General features: G+C 33.5%; 1 protein-coding gene across 4 annotated transcripts in view; it reads left to right on the forward strand.

Annotated features, from left to right (window-relative positions):
* The window catches only part of SEMA3A (semaphorin 3A), a 505,421-nt gene that overhangs the window by 484,288 nt on the left and 3,490 nt on the right, over nt 1-17,643 (forward strand). For all 4 annotated transcript variants that reach the window (XM_058297095.2, XM_058297094.2, XM_004473377.5 and 1 more), the window contains 2 exons: nt 3,112-3,179; nt 16,319-16,461. In XM_058297095.2, the coding sequence (XP_058153078.1) occupies nt 3,112-3,179; nt 16,319-16,461 (211 nt within the window). The remainder of the gene's footprint in view (nt 1-3,111; nt 3,180-16,318; nt 16,462-17,643) is intronic.

Here is a 17,643-nt window from a genome sequence, read left to right on the forward strand (position 1 = left end):
GTAGCAGCTTTCCTGAAATAAGTATATCCCACTTTGCTGGTGCATAAAAAGAAGTTTGAAAGGGTTTTTCTTTTTTTCCCTACAATATCAAAACTATTAGAAAATGGAAGGAGAGTTCGGTATTAAAGGTAATGGAACAAATGCTTGCAGTAAATTACAGAAGGAAATCTAAAACAGTACATCTAAAACAGTACATCCTTCAGACTCAACACTTAGAAATTATTAAGTTTGCCAACTTCATTTTTCACAGAAGGAACTGAGGACCAGAGTCATAGAGAAAATCACAAACAGAATTTAGACTAGGCCTTGTGCCTTTTGACCTTCTATTCAAAAATGTTCCTTTTATTCTATCAGCAGCATTCTATCCTGGTTTTAACTTTCAATAAGACAATTTATATTCCTGGATAAATGGTAAATCCTCAGAAAAAAGGAATTTATTTATGTTTGGAATCTTAGTGCACAAAAATGCAATGCAATTATAAAAAGTCAAGGAGCATTTTTCTAATTTTGAAAATACCTTACTTTTGTCTGTGATATATATAATATTCATCAACTAACATCTCAAAAATATTTGAACCCATGTAATTTAGATGTCACTATATTATCATACTATCATCTTGCAATTCCTGTGTTTGAACTTGAAATATAAAATGATATAGTACACATATACACATAGACATATATAATCTACAATCAATATTTACAAACACTTTTTGTACATACTTGAATAAAAGTTTGGTAGATATACTTAGAAAGTTATCAAAAACAACCTTGCATTTTGATAAAGCATAATCGTATGTTCCTATATACTAAATGCTTTCGGCGTGAACAATCATTAAATTTAGTATTATATTCAGCAAATGTTTTTATATAGTATGCCTGCAGAGAACTCCTAGATGAATCCTAGAATTTGTGCACAAACTTGGTTTACTATCAACTTTAAATGTTAACTCTCCCTTCATTTGATGAAATAGGCATCTCAACATATTCTCTACTATTCACTGATGGCTCCCTTTCTCTTGATATTTACCAAAATGTAAGAAACGAGCAAAAATAGGTGAAAGTAATAACACATATCTTGCTAACTTGAGCCTAAAGATTAGTGACTTGCACATAAACCTACTGAAACATAAAATGGATACCAACACTATCAAGCCACTGCATTTTAGGGGCCATATGATTTGTTTTGACCATAGTGTTAAATCAGTTACAGCTTAAATATATCATATAATTAGTCCATGTGTATTAAAACACAGAATCTTCTTAATGCTAATATTAGAAGGATATGTAGTACTAACTCATACCATATAAGAATATTCAAAATTTTCTTAGGCCTTCAATTTTCAGAATTGCTGTATTTGTGTTACTTACATATGCCCATTGATGATGGAATTTTAAATTTAAAATTATGTAGTATGGATATGTCTTATTGAGCAAAGAGCCATGGTTATATTAATATACAGCAATGTGCATATTTTACTGCAATAAAATTAAATTATTTAGGACTAAAATTGTATCCTTACTAAAAGCATTTAGCTCTAGGAGGCTTTAATATTGCTCACACAATAGGAATTTGTGTTTGAACTGAAGGTGAGTATTTCCTTTTCGGGTGAAAGCACATAACATTGCCAATTTCAAGCTCCTCTTAGTAAGAAAGATTAAAAAGAAAACCATAACCAGATCTTTAGTAAATTGAAACCTATATATTATTGTGTATTTGAAATGCATTTTTTGCACACCTACAATTCAAGATTGAAGGGATTATCATAAACACATTTTTGTTGTGCTTTATAGATTTTACTAAATCTAATTTCAGGTATCTGACACTTTGTCTTTGAAAAGGATGTTTAAGGGCCTCACATTTTATATATTCTTTGTGATGGCATTTTCCAAAATCCTAAATGGCAGTAAAAAATGCCTTCCCAAATGTTTTGTGGTTCCTATTTCACAAGTTCCCTTGTTGGCTCAATTTTGAAATGTGCAACATCTGTTTGATAGTCTCACTAATTCTACGAATAGAAATCTAAAAATACTTTGGACTTCTAAATTTATTATGAATACAGTAACAAATTCCATATTTCCATTTCTCAGTAGCCTTGTGAAAGCTCGTTTCAGGGATGGTAACTAATTTTGCACCAAGACAATACCCATTAAAATAGATGCAGACAATATCTGGGCAAATGTCCCCAATGTTTTCCAGTCTATTATACACAGTCAATCTCCATTTTCAGTCTCTTCCTCAAACTACATATCTCCTTTTTATACCACAATGGCTAGATCCTAGCTTTTCTTTACCACTCAACCATTAGCCAAGTGGAAAGAGGATGGCTGGGATGGTCTGCTAACAGATGATCTGGACAGTATAATACAGGAGCATTTAATATTGATTTTTGTAAGCATTTGGCTTTTCTGCAAAGCTGTGTTTAATTGACTCTTATCTTCCACCATCCTCTGGTAAACCAAAGCCTTGTCCCTAAGCACAAGTTATTGTTTTTCTCCTTTTATTCAAATCACAGGTAAATTGGTTTACATTCATAGCCATATACCAATAAAAGAAATTTGTTTTTAAAACAAGTGATATACATTACCCAACCAAGAAAGATTTAAAACTTAAAAATAGAATTCCTAAACTTTTTAAAAATTTTAAGAAAATTCTGTTTAAGGAATTATGCATAAGTATTAAAAGAAAAACTACTTTCACATGAACTTTAATTTACAAACTTACTCTTGCAGTGACCAGAAAAAAAGTTTCTTTTATTAAAAAAAAAATGGGTCACTACTCTAAATTTTCAAGCTAAGCCTACAGATATTAAATGTTAGATTCTTACGGTATGATATCCAACAGTGAAAAAAACAGAATTCTCTTCTATGAGTACTTCAAAAGACTTTTTAACATATTCTTAGTGTTTCTATATTGGTCATGTTGGAGACTGTTTTTACAGATATAATGAATTGCTTTTTAAAAAGTATTTTAACTGCTTGTAGCTGCATCTCTTCTTTTAAGCTCCTAGATTCTTTGATATACATTTTTTATTCTTCTTCATTCTTTTGACAAATTCCAGAGGAAATATATAGAGATACAATAAATCCTTTTAAATGTAATTGTTTTAGACGTACAAGGCGACAAGACATAAGAAATGGAGACCCACTGACTCACTGCTCAGACTTACAACACCATGGTAAGGCACAGTTTTCATCTTTTGACTTGCTAACACTGGGATAAAATCAAGTACACACACATGTGCACACACCTCTCCCAGCATTCTTAAAGAAACCCAGTTGAAGAGAAAGAGAACTTAGTGGACAAAAAATTCTAAAGAACACAAAGTGCTGAAATATGTTTTATTATCTTAGGTATGATAGACTCTTGTGTAATTTAAAGTTCAAGTTTCTTAGGTTAACAAAAAAGAAGCGAGGGAAGCAGATGTGGCTCAAGTGATAAGGCCTCTGCCTACCATATGGCAATCCTGAGGGCCTCCTGGTGAAAAAGAAGAGAAGGCATGCCTGCATGGAGAGTCAGTGCCTGCATGCAGTGAGCCGAGTGCCCATGCGGGTATCTGTGTGGTGAGTCGAGTGCCCACGTGGTGAGCTGAGTACCCATGCAAGTACCCATGCGAGTGCCCACACAAGGGCCTGCATGGCAAGCCAAGTGCCTGTGCAGTGTGCCAAGTGCCCATACAAGTGCTGGCATGGCAAGCCAAGTGCCCATGTGAGTGTCCATGCAGTGAGCCAGTGCCCGTGCAAGTAAGTCATGCAGCAAGATGATGATGCAACAAGAGAGAGACAAAGGGGAGAGTCAAGGTAAAGTGGAGCAGAGACCAGGAACTGAGGTAGCACAATTGATAGGGAACTTCTCTCCATATCAGAGGCCCCAGGATTGAATCCTAGTGAATCCTAGTAGAGAAAGATGAGAAGAGAAGACAAAAAGAGACATAGATACAGAAGATCACATAGCAAATGGACACAGACAGCAAAACAGCAGGGTGGGGGAAAGGAAGAAAAACAAAGGAAGCCAAGTTTAAGTACATGCTTCTGGGCATGGTAGCAACCTGCGGGGGCAGGCAACAAAAATGGTAATAAAAATATATATAGTCTTAAAGTATTTTCATTCAAATTTATTCATTTATATGCTGAATGATAAATATAGCTAGCCCTGTTATATTGTTATGGGGTATCATAATCAGGTAGGAGGTAATTCAAATGTCTGCAATGAATTTACTAGTATGATATTTCCTTGAATTGGGCATTTTGGCCCAAGTTTATTTTATGCTTCCTAAAATATGTCAATGTCTGTTTAATGTCAAAGTAGCTAATTTAATGGTGAAATATCAACCAATCTTCCTTTAAATGCAGTAAAATTCCAGGGATTTCCATCCACACACATTTGTACCATTTATGAAAAATAAAAATGAGGTTATACCTCCCTCTACTGGAGAAATTCATCAGTGACATCACTGCTTAGATAAAAATGGCTAAATGTAAAATGTGAGCACTATAACTGAACATAATTATTAACTTCTTGGTACCTTTACATTAATCCTAAAATCATGTCTTATTTAATTTTTTATCAGTTAACTTTGATTTTACCTAGTAGCTTTATGTATGAAATTATTCCATGAATATTCTAAAAAGAAAACACACTACAAAAATAACCCTTAGCAAGCATCGCAAGAGCTTATCACCTTTATTGAATTTACATTTACCCTGTTATGTATACTGGATGTGCTAGGATTAGATTCATAAGTGCTTTCAGGATTTTGGTGGGAATTGGCAATACCAGGAGACGGTGGCCATGAATGGAGCCCTTTTTTTTTAATTGACTATGCCTGCCAAATTTTCTCTCCAATGGCTTTCTTTCTGTTAGTCTATTAATTATAAGCAAGAAAGACACAGCTAAAGCAGAATAAATACTATAAGGTCAGGCTGAGAGTCCCTGTACAGGTATAGTGTGTTATAGACATGCTCATGGCATCTACTCCTTACATTTTTTCAAATGGCATATTTCAATTGGACAATAAAATATTCACAAGTCTTCCATGAATATATATATGTGTGTGTAGTTTTGTTTTTTGTTTTAGGTACTGGGGGCCAGGGATTGAACCTGGGACCTCATATATGGGAAGCCAGTGTTCAACCACTGAGCCACATTGGCTTGAGTTGGTTTTTCCCTTTGTTTTTCTTGTTGTTGTGTTTTGTTGTTGTTGTTGTTGTTATTTCTTTAAGAGGTACTGGGAACTGAACCCGGGACCTCCCATGTGGGAAGCAGGGACTCAACCACTGGAACCACATCCACTCCCCATGAATATATTTTCATGTAACGACAATAAGTAATAATCAACATCATTCCAGAAGTTCAAAATTAGCCATTATTAATTCTTTATACCAAAAATTCTATTTAGATATGGAGAAGTTAGTGATTGTAACTGGAAATAAAAGAAACAAGAGGATGTAACTAGAATTTATTTCCAATCTATTAGACTTAACACTACACGTTAATAAAGACTGTTATTTTGCTCACTGTAGAGCTCCAGCAGATTCAATATAATGGGTATTATGGATATTCAACAAATTTTGTTGGATTAATGATCTAAAGATTTCAAGCTATAATCCAAGCACTTGTCTTACTGCTGTTGTTTCTCAATAGAGATTTGAATTAAATAGCATCTCTTACTTATTGTGAAAAAAACTTTGTCATGCATTGTTATTAATACCATCATATTCAGAAATAGAAAATCTTTTAAGGAACATTGTTATCAACTAATTAACTAATAAATACTGGTTATATACTCTGTGTAGGCCATTAAGCTTTGATTTGAAAATTGAATCAGAATTATATATCTAATCATAGTCACATATCCATTTGCTTAGCAATCCAGTTCCATTGTATACACAATTAGTTTTAAAAAAATATTTATGCTGGAGTTATGAGTATACATATGTACAGGAGGACATAATCAAAGGAATATTTTTTAAAGTGAGACTGTGGTTACATAAATAGTATGGAGTTTCGGAAGAATGCATTTTGAAGAGTGCTTTAGATTAAGATGTGTTTTTATGAAATTATTCAGAGGCAAAGAGAATGAGAAAAGTCTTTCAAACTCTAGCATATAGAGTGGCTTTGCTATATAGAAAGTAAAGCAAATGTGAATAATTTTTCCTCCTAAGTCTTCAATAGGAATGCATACTGTTGGGAGAGAAAAGAATTGCTGTGGTTCAGTGTTACGAGGTTTTCTTGTCTGTAGTCAATTCTAAGTATATGTTTGTGATAAATGGGAGGAAAGGGTAAAATAGCCCAAGAAGCTCCGCAGTAATAAAGCATTCCTGTTTTGAAGGCCTCTTTATTCCTTGTCTGCTTGTATGGCTAATTGGCCAAACATAAAACACATATGCCATACATTATAGTGGATTTCAAGTGTTTAGAAATGAAGCCATTCCCATTTGGCCAGGCTGCATCTTACCATTAAGAACCAGTGAATTATCTTCGAATAGGTGAGGTAAATATTTGGAAGTTAAGTGGGCAATAACCCATAGCTCAGCCCTGGTAAATCATGTATATTGTCTTGCTAATGTCACTTCTCACATTGAATAAAATATATGTGCTCATATGGAAACATGTAAAGATATGAGATGTTTTCATAGAAAGCTGCTAAGCAACATGAAGCCAAATTATACACTTTAGGCCGATCAGTTCCAGCCGTAATGGCAAACATATTCTGTAACACTCCATATTTTAAATATCCTGAGGTTTTAATAAAAAGTCTTTATAGATAACTTAGAATAAAGTGGAAGGCTTTGCACTTTAGATAAAACCTTTAACACTCAGTGCTTTGCTGCCTCTTATGTATAAGCAGCACTAGCGGTGAACCAGTCTAGCTGAAACAGAAAAATCCAGCTCCACTTCCCTTGATCCCAGCACACTCTCCACCATGACTATTACACACTCGCCTCAGGTACCTTTTATTTAAGAAACCCTAAATACACACTCCACAGGTCTTCTTGTCATTCCACTCATACCTCATATATAAGATGTTAAAGAGAAATCTCAGGTTATTCCAATCTATTTCTTTCCCTAAAATAACTGCTGGGCACAAGATTGGAACTTGTCTGATTTGCATTCAAGAAAATGTGTGGCCAATTTACCTTTAAACTAGATCCTAGTGCCCCTTCCTTGTTAAACAGGAATGAGCATGTACAGAACAGAAAAAGCAACACCATACGAAACAATATTTTTAAAATTTTAACATCTTCTGACATCTTCTTATATTTTTTAATCTTTGAAATAGTTTGTCCTATCTTTTAGTTTAATGGAATCAATGAATTTAGCCTCCTAATAATTCTCTTGGGTGTTCTGCATTCATGCATTTACTTTTGAGTATTTCACAGTAACCACCCATAGACTTTGATCTTTTAAATTATCTGTACAACCAACCCATCTCAAGTCATGCCACTACTGGCATCAAAATATTCCAAACTTTTATGAAACATCTTGAGTAGTGCCATCTTTATGACCTGCAAGATCTGTAAATTTAGGATTCTGTAGCACTGCTCATATGGTCTAAAGCGATTTAGCCTCTTCATGTAGAAAATCCAACTCTGAATCTGACCACTTAGGCCTCAAGATTTGATAAACAAATGTGATGTCAGTCTTTAACATACATACATTTCATAAATTACAACATTTCATCAAATCTAAGCTCTCACTGGGTGTGAAAATAACCTGCCCAAGAAAGGCAATCTTATAGCTGATCCCAGCATCAAGCTGGAGCACCAAATGATTCAATACTAATGTAAGTGAGAAATAAACTTCCACAGAGGAGACAGTACGAATATGTGCCTGTTTTAACCAAAAGCAGTGAGTAGAGAAAAAGGGAGAGGGCACAGTTTGAATTATAAGATGTTACTCGTGAAGGTTTACTTTCTGAATTCATACAGTCAAGGTGGAACAAAACTTCAAGCAGAGACTTTAATACAAGTGGTGGAAGATTGAGAGGGCCCCAGGTGATTGGTAAAAGAAAGAACAAATGCTTTCAGGAAGAAATCAACCTCAGCTCCTTTGTAAGACATTTTGATATCAGATGTGATAAAATGTTGAGGACATCCTAGAAACAAATCATGACAGCATTATCTTCTGATTTTTCATAAGTTTTGTGAAAACATTTCCATTTGCAATAATCAACTACAGTAACTCATATTCTGATAACTTTAGCAAAAATAATCATATGATTTTGAGACAGAATATACACACACACATACAATAAGAAATGAATAAGAAAATAAAGAAGTTAATATTTGGGGCTATAATTACTCACTCTGAATTTATGCTTATTTTAATATTGTTCCTTAAGGTTTTCAAGTATGTCATCAGAGAATATCTGTTTATACACCTATATTTTAACTATTCTAAACAGTTTTAAGTATCCTTATTTTTAAAAAATTGCAAAACGCATGAGGAACACATATCATTAAGATACAAGCTGGTATTTTCATTATTGTTTATGGAAATTTTCTGCTTCAGCAAATGGGTGTTTTCCATTTCCCATCAAATCTCTTGGGAAAAAGTGAATTAAATATTAAAGTCCAGGTTTCCTGATTTTTAAGTAAAAATTCCTATGGTAATTTTGCTCTGGCCTATAGGTTATTTGTGCTTTCTTTGGTAATGCAGTTGCTCTAAAAGCACAAAAATAAAACATACCAGATGTTCCATATAGAATAAATATTACAGTAGATATCTTCATATAGATATTGCTTTTTAAGTAATTGAGTCTCGACCTGCTAAGAAGCACTGGAGCCTATGACATCACAAGAGGGCAAAGTCAGCTGAGATCATGTTAAACACAGTGACCTTTCTAACACATCATTCAATTTCATTATGTTTAAATTAATAAACCCTAAAAATAAAATTCTAGTGACTGTCCCTAATAAAATAACGACTTAAGTGGAATAAAATTAAAATATCATGACCCTATCTGTCTGTCTATCCATCTATCTCCATATACCGAAAGAACAATAGAATCCCACAGGGAATCTGGGGATTCAAGGATGATTGAGTAGCAACATCCTAAACACTATGTCCTGGTTGAAAAATACTTCCCTGTATCCAAATACAGGTTTTAATTTCAGGCATAAGACAACATAGTTTAAAATTTAAATGGATTTTAGTAACTTGGTAAATTCTAAGTTTTTTTTTCCTAAGTCTTTGAATAATTTGGTCTTTTTTGGACTTAATAAACTAAACCCACTAAATTTCACATCAACTGCTCAGAGATTTCTGGTAGATTAAGCATACATGGCCTTCAGTACACATATCTGCCTGCATTTCTAGGTACATACATGCATGCAGTCATGCATCCAATAGCCATTTATTTGAGAACCAAGATGGTGTGATAACTCTAAATGTTGGAGAAATTTCTAATCAGCATTTTCTTAATTTAAAAAATACATGAAAATATGAACAGTATTATAAATAGTATTATACACTAAAGAATTTGTTTTATACATACTACAATATATGTCATCATTCAATGAGTTGTTAACCACCTTAATGGTCAGGATCCAAAAAATACATGTGAATGTTAAGTAAAGGGTGATCTCCTCAAAATAGGGTGATGAATATTTTATCAATTTTTAAAATTTTAAAATGTTTTTCATTCACTTGAAGTCAAACTAGAGTATATTATATTGATAAAGTATATGTATTTTTGGAGAAAATCAGTTAGAATCTAGTAAGGAAAACCTAAGTAATTATGTTTTATATAAGTAGTACATACCTGCAGTTTTCTGTCACCAAGAATTGTTGGGCATCATTTCCCTTCCTGCCTTACTTGACCTTTCACACTGATTATTACTGACAAAAATATTAAAATTATAATATGATGAAAATAACTGGAATTAGATTTCTCTTTGTGTAGCTGAGCAACTAATATATTTGTTAATTAGCTAAATATTTAAAATAATTTTCCCCTCAAAATGTGTTACTTCTGTATTTTTATCTATGATAATCAGCCTTTTAATGACCTAAAGGGAAAGAATATATAAAAAATGATAACAGAGCTCAAAAACCTTATGATGTTGAATGAATATATGATTTTCTACCTCACTTATCTCAGTCTGCCCATATTAGAAACTTCCTAAGACTGCATTATTAACATTTCAATCATAAGAGACATTTATAGGGTTAAAATGGAAAGTGAAATAAATGGAAAGCTGATATATGGTACCTTCTGTTTCTGCTATATTGGAAGAGAATCAAATGCTAAATAAGGCATTTAGCAACATGATATTTCTGGCCAAATGATGGATATCAGACTTCGTGTTGTTACAAAAGGAAGCAATTTATTTAATCTTTCCTCCCATTCTTTCTGGTTTATTAGCCTCATTTCATTTCCATAAATTATCCCACTAAAAGAGGAAATGATTAATTGAAGATTGCTTCCTTAAAAACATTATTTCTTGTCATTAACAGCTGCAACATGTTGTAACATTATGTGATCCAAAAACTGTGCTGCTTTTAAAATAATTTTGATGTTTTGTTACTGTTGAATTTTTTTGTGGCTCTAACTGTTCAGATTGTTGAACCCATGAGAATTCATTATGTCAACTTAACAACTATACGCTTCTTGTATATTAGTTGTTTTCATGACAAAATTTTGTGTTCAAAAAGTTGCTAAGTATGAAATGTATTTTAAAATGGTTAGAGTGAGATTTTTTTTTTCTGGAAATCTATGAGATTACTCATTAGCCTGACAATCCTTTAGAAGTACAGGTTTCCCTGGAGATGGCAGAAGATATTCATGTGTCTTCTGAAATCCCTTTCCCTTTGTATTATTCTATGCTGCACATTTGGAATTTGGAATTTTGGAGTATGATTCCATTAGTCAGTGCCTGTTCCCACCACATTTCTAGTCAAATTTGTAATAGTATTTTAGCAAATTTAGAAGATTTGAACTGTTTACATTCACCAGTTAAATAAAATATCCCGTTGTAATTAGGGTTACAAACCATAAACCCTTTTTTGATAATTATCAAATTATGATAACTCTACATTTTTCAGGTATCAAAGTTTTTAACAGTTCCTTTTAAAAATTCACCCTAACATTCATGTGATGCATAAAAAAATTTTTATGGAAGCAAAGAGGAGGAAATGTTTTTGGATGGTGGTAGTAGAGTGGATGTTGGGAAAAAGGAGATCATAATTTTGTACTTAGTATGGATTCTCAATAGAGAGTTTTAAGTATTGAATTAACAATTGAAATGATCACAACAATAGCATTAAAAATATTACCAATAGGCAATAATAATGCCTATTATAACCAGACATTATACTATTTTTGATATGGACATAGTCTACAAACAAAAATATTACAATTAGTTATAAAAAGTTGTCTATAATTATTAAATGTCCTCTAATATTATTAAAACAATTTACAATTGTTTGGTAAAAAAGATAAAGATAACAACATCACACAGGGAAAGCAGGTACACTAGCAGGTATACAAAACAGGTATACTAGCAGAGAACAAAATCAGCAAGAGAACATACTTACTAAAAAGTTACAAGGGTAAAGTTGCCTTACAGCTTTTTTTAAGCCAATGTAGAGGAGAAACTATAATCAACTGATGAATCATGAAGTTCATTTTTTTTAAAAAAAGGTATCTATTGTTCAAAAGAATCTCAATAATGCCTGAAAACGAAGACCAAAAGAAAAAAAAAAATTTCTAAAGTCAATTGTAGAGAAAACACTGCAATGCAGTGACTATCTTACTCAACAATACTGTGACATAAACAAAGTGAGCAACTCTTTAGGGTGTTTTTTTATAGACTCACCCAATATAGGTCAATAAAATCAATTATCTGGTGGAATTAACACCCTGTAAGCCGCTCTCAGATCAACTAGCTTAATTCAGAAAGAGATTTTAGATTATACTTACCCAGAATATGCAAGATTGAGTATCCTTCAGGAAATATTATAAACAATATTTTTCTCAGTTGAGCTTTTGATTTATATTGGCTAAACATGGGTTCAATATTATACTCTGAAAAGTACTTAGAGCACATCTATTCTCTGATATTTCTATGCAGAGCCTTTTGCTTTAATAAACAATCAAATGGACTTCTACAGAGAAAATTGAAGTTAAATAAAGTTAGAACATGAAAATCAAAATATGATTCTATTTGTAAATTTTTTTAAGAGAAAGGAAAAAATGCACATTTTTTATTGGACTGCTAATGTTTCTCCTGCTGTACAAAATCTATACAAGTGGTTGGGTCAGGAAAGGAAATGGATATTCATTGACTGTCTTCAAATCATTCTTTTGGAAATATTTATTGGCTATCTTTTATTTTTATCCGCCCCCCCTTTGCAACTTGTGTACTGTCTGCTCTCTGTGTCCATTTCACTGTACGTTCTTCTGTGTCTGTGTTTATTTATTTTCCCCTCCCGCCTTGTAGCTTGTTTGCTGCCTGCTCTCTGTGTTCATTTGTTGCTGGCTCTCTGTGTTCTTGCTTGTCTGCCTTCTTTTGTTGCGTCACCTTTGCTGAGTGAGCTCTCTGCGGTACCTGTGGGCCAGGTGGCCCTCCACATCGTGCAGGCGAACCTGCCTCCACAAGAAGGCCTGAGGACGCGAACCAAGGGCCTCCCCTATGGTAGACAGGAGCTCATCTGATTGAGCCACATCTGCTTCCCTAATGGTTATCTTTTATAAAGTACAGGTGTGGGGAAATTAAAATAAAAATCTTTACAGTATCACGGTGCTTGCCTGAGGCGACTTTAACATTATGGTTTAGCTAAAGTAAAAGTTAGTGATGGTAAAAAGTATTCAATTCCTTAGTAATTGGCAGAAACAAATGCATTCATGCAAGTTAATATTGTTGTTGTTGTTTTAATTGTTGTTGGTGGCAACAGAACCTAACAAAATATAAAACAGAAGAATCTCAAACTAAAGAAGAACAATTGTACATCTGTAAAGTGACCATGGTTGGTAGCTAATATGACAGGATTTCTACTTACAGCTAGTTTCTAGCTAGCATCTACCTGGAAGATGTTTCCCTTTCATTTTGTTTTGACAAAGGAGAGAAAGAATGGGTCAACTTAGAAGGGAAGGTGACCTTAAAATATTGGCAAGTGTGGCTATGCAAGGGTGTTAACAAAAGCGCCAATTCAAAGAGACAAGTTAGCCAGTTGAGGTTTTTAACTTACTCATATATAAAATGAATGTCAGGGTGTTTCTTGAAGAAGACCATGAAATATTGATATAGTCATATAAATTTTCTGTTAAATCAAATACCATATTCTATTAGATTTTACTTTGTATAAGTAGTAGATAAATGAAAATATTTTTAAATATAAGAAATATGCAGGATAAAATACAACTGATTTTCTGAGATCATAAGAAAAGATAACAAAAAGCTATCCCTATAAATCAGCCAGAAAGATTAAATTGATTAGAAAGATGACAACTCAGACTATGATTTTTTTTTAAAAAGTACCCATTGATATTTTAGTTATATGAAAACTCTCTTCTTTCCTAATATAAAAGTAATGTTGTTTTTATTAGCCATACACCAACAAATATATTGAAGGATTTAAACAGAATTCTGTTTGAGAGCAATAATTTACTTATACATTAGATTCCTATAGTAACAGACTGGTATATCCATATACTTTAGGTTAGATTCTAACCTTGAGTTTTTGTGATAATCACTACATGAGAAGAGATGAGCTGGGAGGCCTGGTTGGTGAGAAAGAAGCCAGTGGTAGATCACATGTCATTTGTTTCTAAATCCAGTGGGATTTTTTCCTATGTTATGCTGTCATGTATAATTCCTTCATATATGTAGATTGAATGAAAGGTCTATTCCTAAAAGAAAAAGTTTTTCTTGATCAAAAAAGTTTAAACTGCTTTTATTTTTTAACTTTTAGTTTTGAGTTAATACCCTAAGTTTTGATTCTGTTGATTATTCCTTATAGGCAGTGAAACTCTTGGTTCCCAAACTCTTGGGCAGGGAATATAAAATTTCTTATTTTTTGGTGACTTGATTTAATTTCCAATTTCCAATTTAAGTTTCCCTTTCTCCCAGGTGGCAGAAACTTTCTAAAAGTCAATCAGCAATTTGAATGCCCCCCCCTACCCTTCCCTAGCATTGCCAGGGTCTTGAGGAAAGCACATGGTCCACACTATCCTCTGTCATGCACCATTTCTACCTGTACAGGAGTGGCTGGACTGGCCATTGTACCACCTGGCCCTCAGTTATCATCTCCACAGTGAGCCTTGGAGGTGTTTCTCTTCCTTAATTGTATGATGCCTGGTAGCACTTGCTCCTACTCTCGGGGCACTTCATGGTCCACAAGAATCTTTTTTGTCCCCTGTTGTGCTACAGACTAGGATGTAGATATCTCTGAGGCTAGTGGTGGGCTTTTTGACCTAGGGTCACTCTACAGCTGATTTCCCTCTTGGGTCTTGCCCCTTAGGAGTCCAGAAACTCTGGATCTTACAATCTGATTTCAGATATTACAGTTCCTCAGACTACCTGCAGCTATACTCTGAGCTGCAATTTAGTAGTAAGAATTAGTAGTAAGAAATGTCTTCAATTAGGAGTAAGAAATATATTCAATGTAAATGTATTGACCTATCTAATAAGGCATTATTATTGTTCATGATAGCACCTGAATCACAGGAGATTTTCCAGCCTCTGTCAGACAGCAATTTGACTCATCTCTAGCCAGCGAGGAAGATATTTTGCAAATTAGCACTGCCACTTGTACCATATTTATTCAGTTCAAATGGCATTCATTGTAAGATGCACTAATAATTTCAGATGAGAAAAAAAAAACTAACATCTTCAATGTAGATAATTGATCAGAAACACAAAGATAAATATCTCCAATAGGAAAAGTATTGTCATGGAATCAATCAAATATTGTTCATTTTTTACATTTCAATTATTTCTTAGTTTTTCTTACTTTCAGGTGCTTAGGTAAGAAGAGACAGATATTCCCCAATATTGGAAGTTTCACACGTAGGTCAACGGAGAAAAAAGGCACCAAGGCTGGTGTCCCTCAGTGGAGCAAATCAAAACAGAGGGTCAACGGCAGGCAGAACAGGATTAGAAGATGTTGGATAAGGGCAGATGTACAGGGATTGGATGGAAGTGGGGTTTGGAGAGCTTTAAACCTAGTAAGAGCAAATTATATCAGCTATGACAGACAAAAGTATTCAGCTGATTATGACAAGAGTAAAACTGTCAAAGTGATGCCAAACAAAAAGGGGGAACTTTTAAATTAAAAATCTAGCTGTTTGACATAGAGTGTTAATTTTTCCTCTGTCTATGCTGTCAGCTTTCTGTGCATGTGAAAATATACTTATTATTTTCCAAATTAATTTAATGAGTTCCAGATTGTGCAGGATGTCATAATGGAAATAGGATTATACAGGATTACAGGGAGTTTTTTCTCTAAATGAGTTTTACCTAGACTCCCTGCGTCGTCCTTTGATCTTAACTGTGTTTCATTTACCACATAGAAGGAGGTTACATCAAGGGTAAAATAATAGAAACTTAATCAGGAAACAGGTTTCCTTATTGCTGTATTTTATTATACACTCTTGCCATATTCCTTAGCCTAATTCTTGAAAGTAATAAAAGATGAGCCATTTTAAAATAAGGACAATTGAAACCACATTGCATAATAGCTATGCATCTTTCTTCTGAGCCATCACAAACATTTCGTGCCCATTGATCTTCAGAACAAACTTGTGCATTATGTAAGGTTATTCATGGGAAATATAAACTTCCTGAACTGTAATTTCTGTAAAAACCTAGGTAAATATTATTGGTTGATTAATTTGTTTTTACAGATGAAAAACATACAAAGAGATAAGATAATTTATCAAAAACAGACAATTCTGCGCAAGGTCCCGTCCAATAACTTTTCTGCAGAGAATAATACTCTATAAACTGGCCTCATTATCAGAACATAGACTTCTGCAGTGAAAATTATTTCATGTAGAGTATTATTATAGCATATAAGGATGTATAGTTATGCTCCACACATGACTGGTTTTGTTAATGTAATGCTATTTTCTGGTAGAAAAATCTCTGTATATGATTTATATAATCCATACCAAATGATTATATTTATATATTTAGGTAGTCGTTTGGATTCTGAAACCTTACATTCTTGACATTTCTGCCATCCTCAATCAATTTGGAAAAGGCTTCCAACTTGGCAACAAACTAGCTCCTAAATTTCCAAATAAATACTTTGGAGCATTGAGATTACTTGTCTAACATTTTCCCATTTCACTTCCTCAACACTGGCCAGATAATCACCATGGCCACAGCTTCGAAGAAAGAATCATCTATGGAGTAGAAAATAGTAGCACATTCCTGGAATGCAGTCCAAAGTCACAGCAGGCTCTGGTGTACTGGCAATTTCAGAGGCGAAATGAAGAGCGAAAAGAAGAGGTACAGGAATGAACTTAACTAAAACTTTTCTAATTTATACTAATAAGTGTCCTTGCATGGTTGACTTGGGGGGGAGGGGGGGCTTTGAACTTTTCTCTTTTTCTCAGCCCATCAATAGCTCATTCACTAAAGTCATTCATTAAAATCCCACTACATGATAGGCTTTGTGCAAGGAGCTGGGAAACACAGGTAAACTGGGAGATGTTTCTGCCTCGGAAGGAGTTTACAGCTGGTCTAGGATTTATTTTTGAATTTTCTTACTTCATACTATGGTTATCAATAAAGAGCAATTACGTTACCTATATTTAGGCACAGAAGTCATATCTTCCCACTGATTTAAGCTTTTATACAATTAATTCTATCTAAATATATTTTCCTTTCTCCATTAACTTCCTCCTCAAATCGGAAGAAGAGATTGGGGGAAGTTAGTGGAGAATATGAAGAGTTTGAGGTCCCAGTCTCAATTTTGACTTGAACTAACCATGTAGTGTCAGACATGTCTCTCTCCTCAATGGATTTTATTCTTCTTCTGTAAAATCAGAGAATTCTATACAGAAAATCTCAGTGAGCACTCAGAGCTTTAAATAACAGTAACCCAACTATTTAGTTGATTCATAAAATGTGTTAAGTGGAGATAATTTTATGAACGTATCCTAGGTATTAAGGTAAAAATCGTCCATTATCTTTTCTGATATTTCAAGCAGAGACTTTAAAACATGTAATCCTGTCATACAAATGTAAAAGTTGATTTTATACATTATCACCTTGGGCTTTCAGAGATCTCTGTTAGAAACTGTATTGAAAATAAAAGATTAGATATATTTAAGAACATGTCATATTTATGTCATGTCTAAGAGCTAGGGAATTGAATAAATAATTATTAAGCATGTAATCTATTTTTTTTCCTGCTTTTTTTCTCTCTTTCTGAATCTTCTTATTATAAGACATACTAGTGTCCCCATTATTTTCTAGTATGGCAGTTCTATGATTTCATCATCAATATTTAACATTACCTTTTCCCCAGATTTATATATCTACTTTTGGGTTTACAAAATAAAGTATACCTTTGTTCTTTCCTTTAATTATCTTGAATATTGTAAATTATTTCATTAAATGTTCTATTAAATTAAGACATAAGCTAAATTTTACTGACATGGGATTCCTGAAATGGTATTTGTTTTA

This window comes from Dasypus novemcinctus, chromosome 5, assembly GCF_030445035.2.
Source record: "Dasypus novemcinctus isolate mDasNov1 chromosome 5, mDasNov1.1.hap2, whole genome shotgun sequence".
NCBI lineage: Eukaryota > Metazoa > Chordata > Mammalia > Cingulata > Dasypodidae > Dasypus > Dasypus novemcinctus.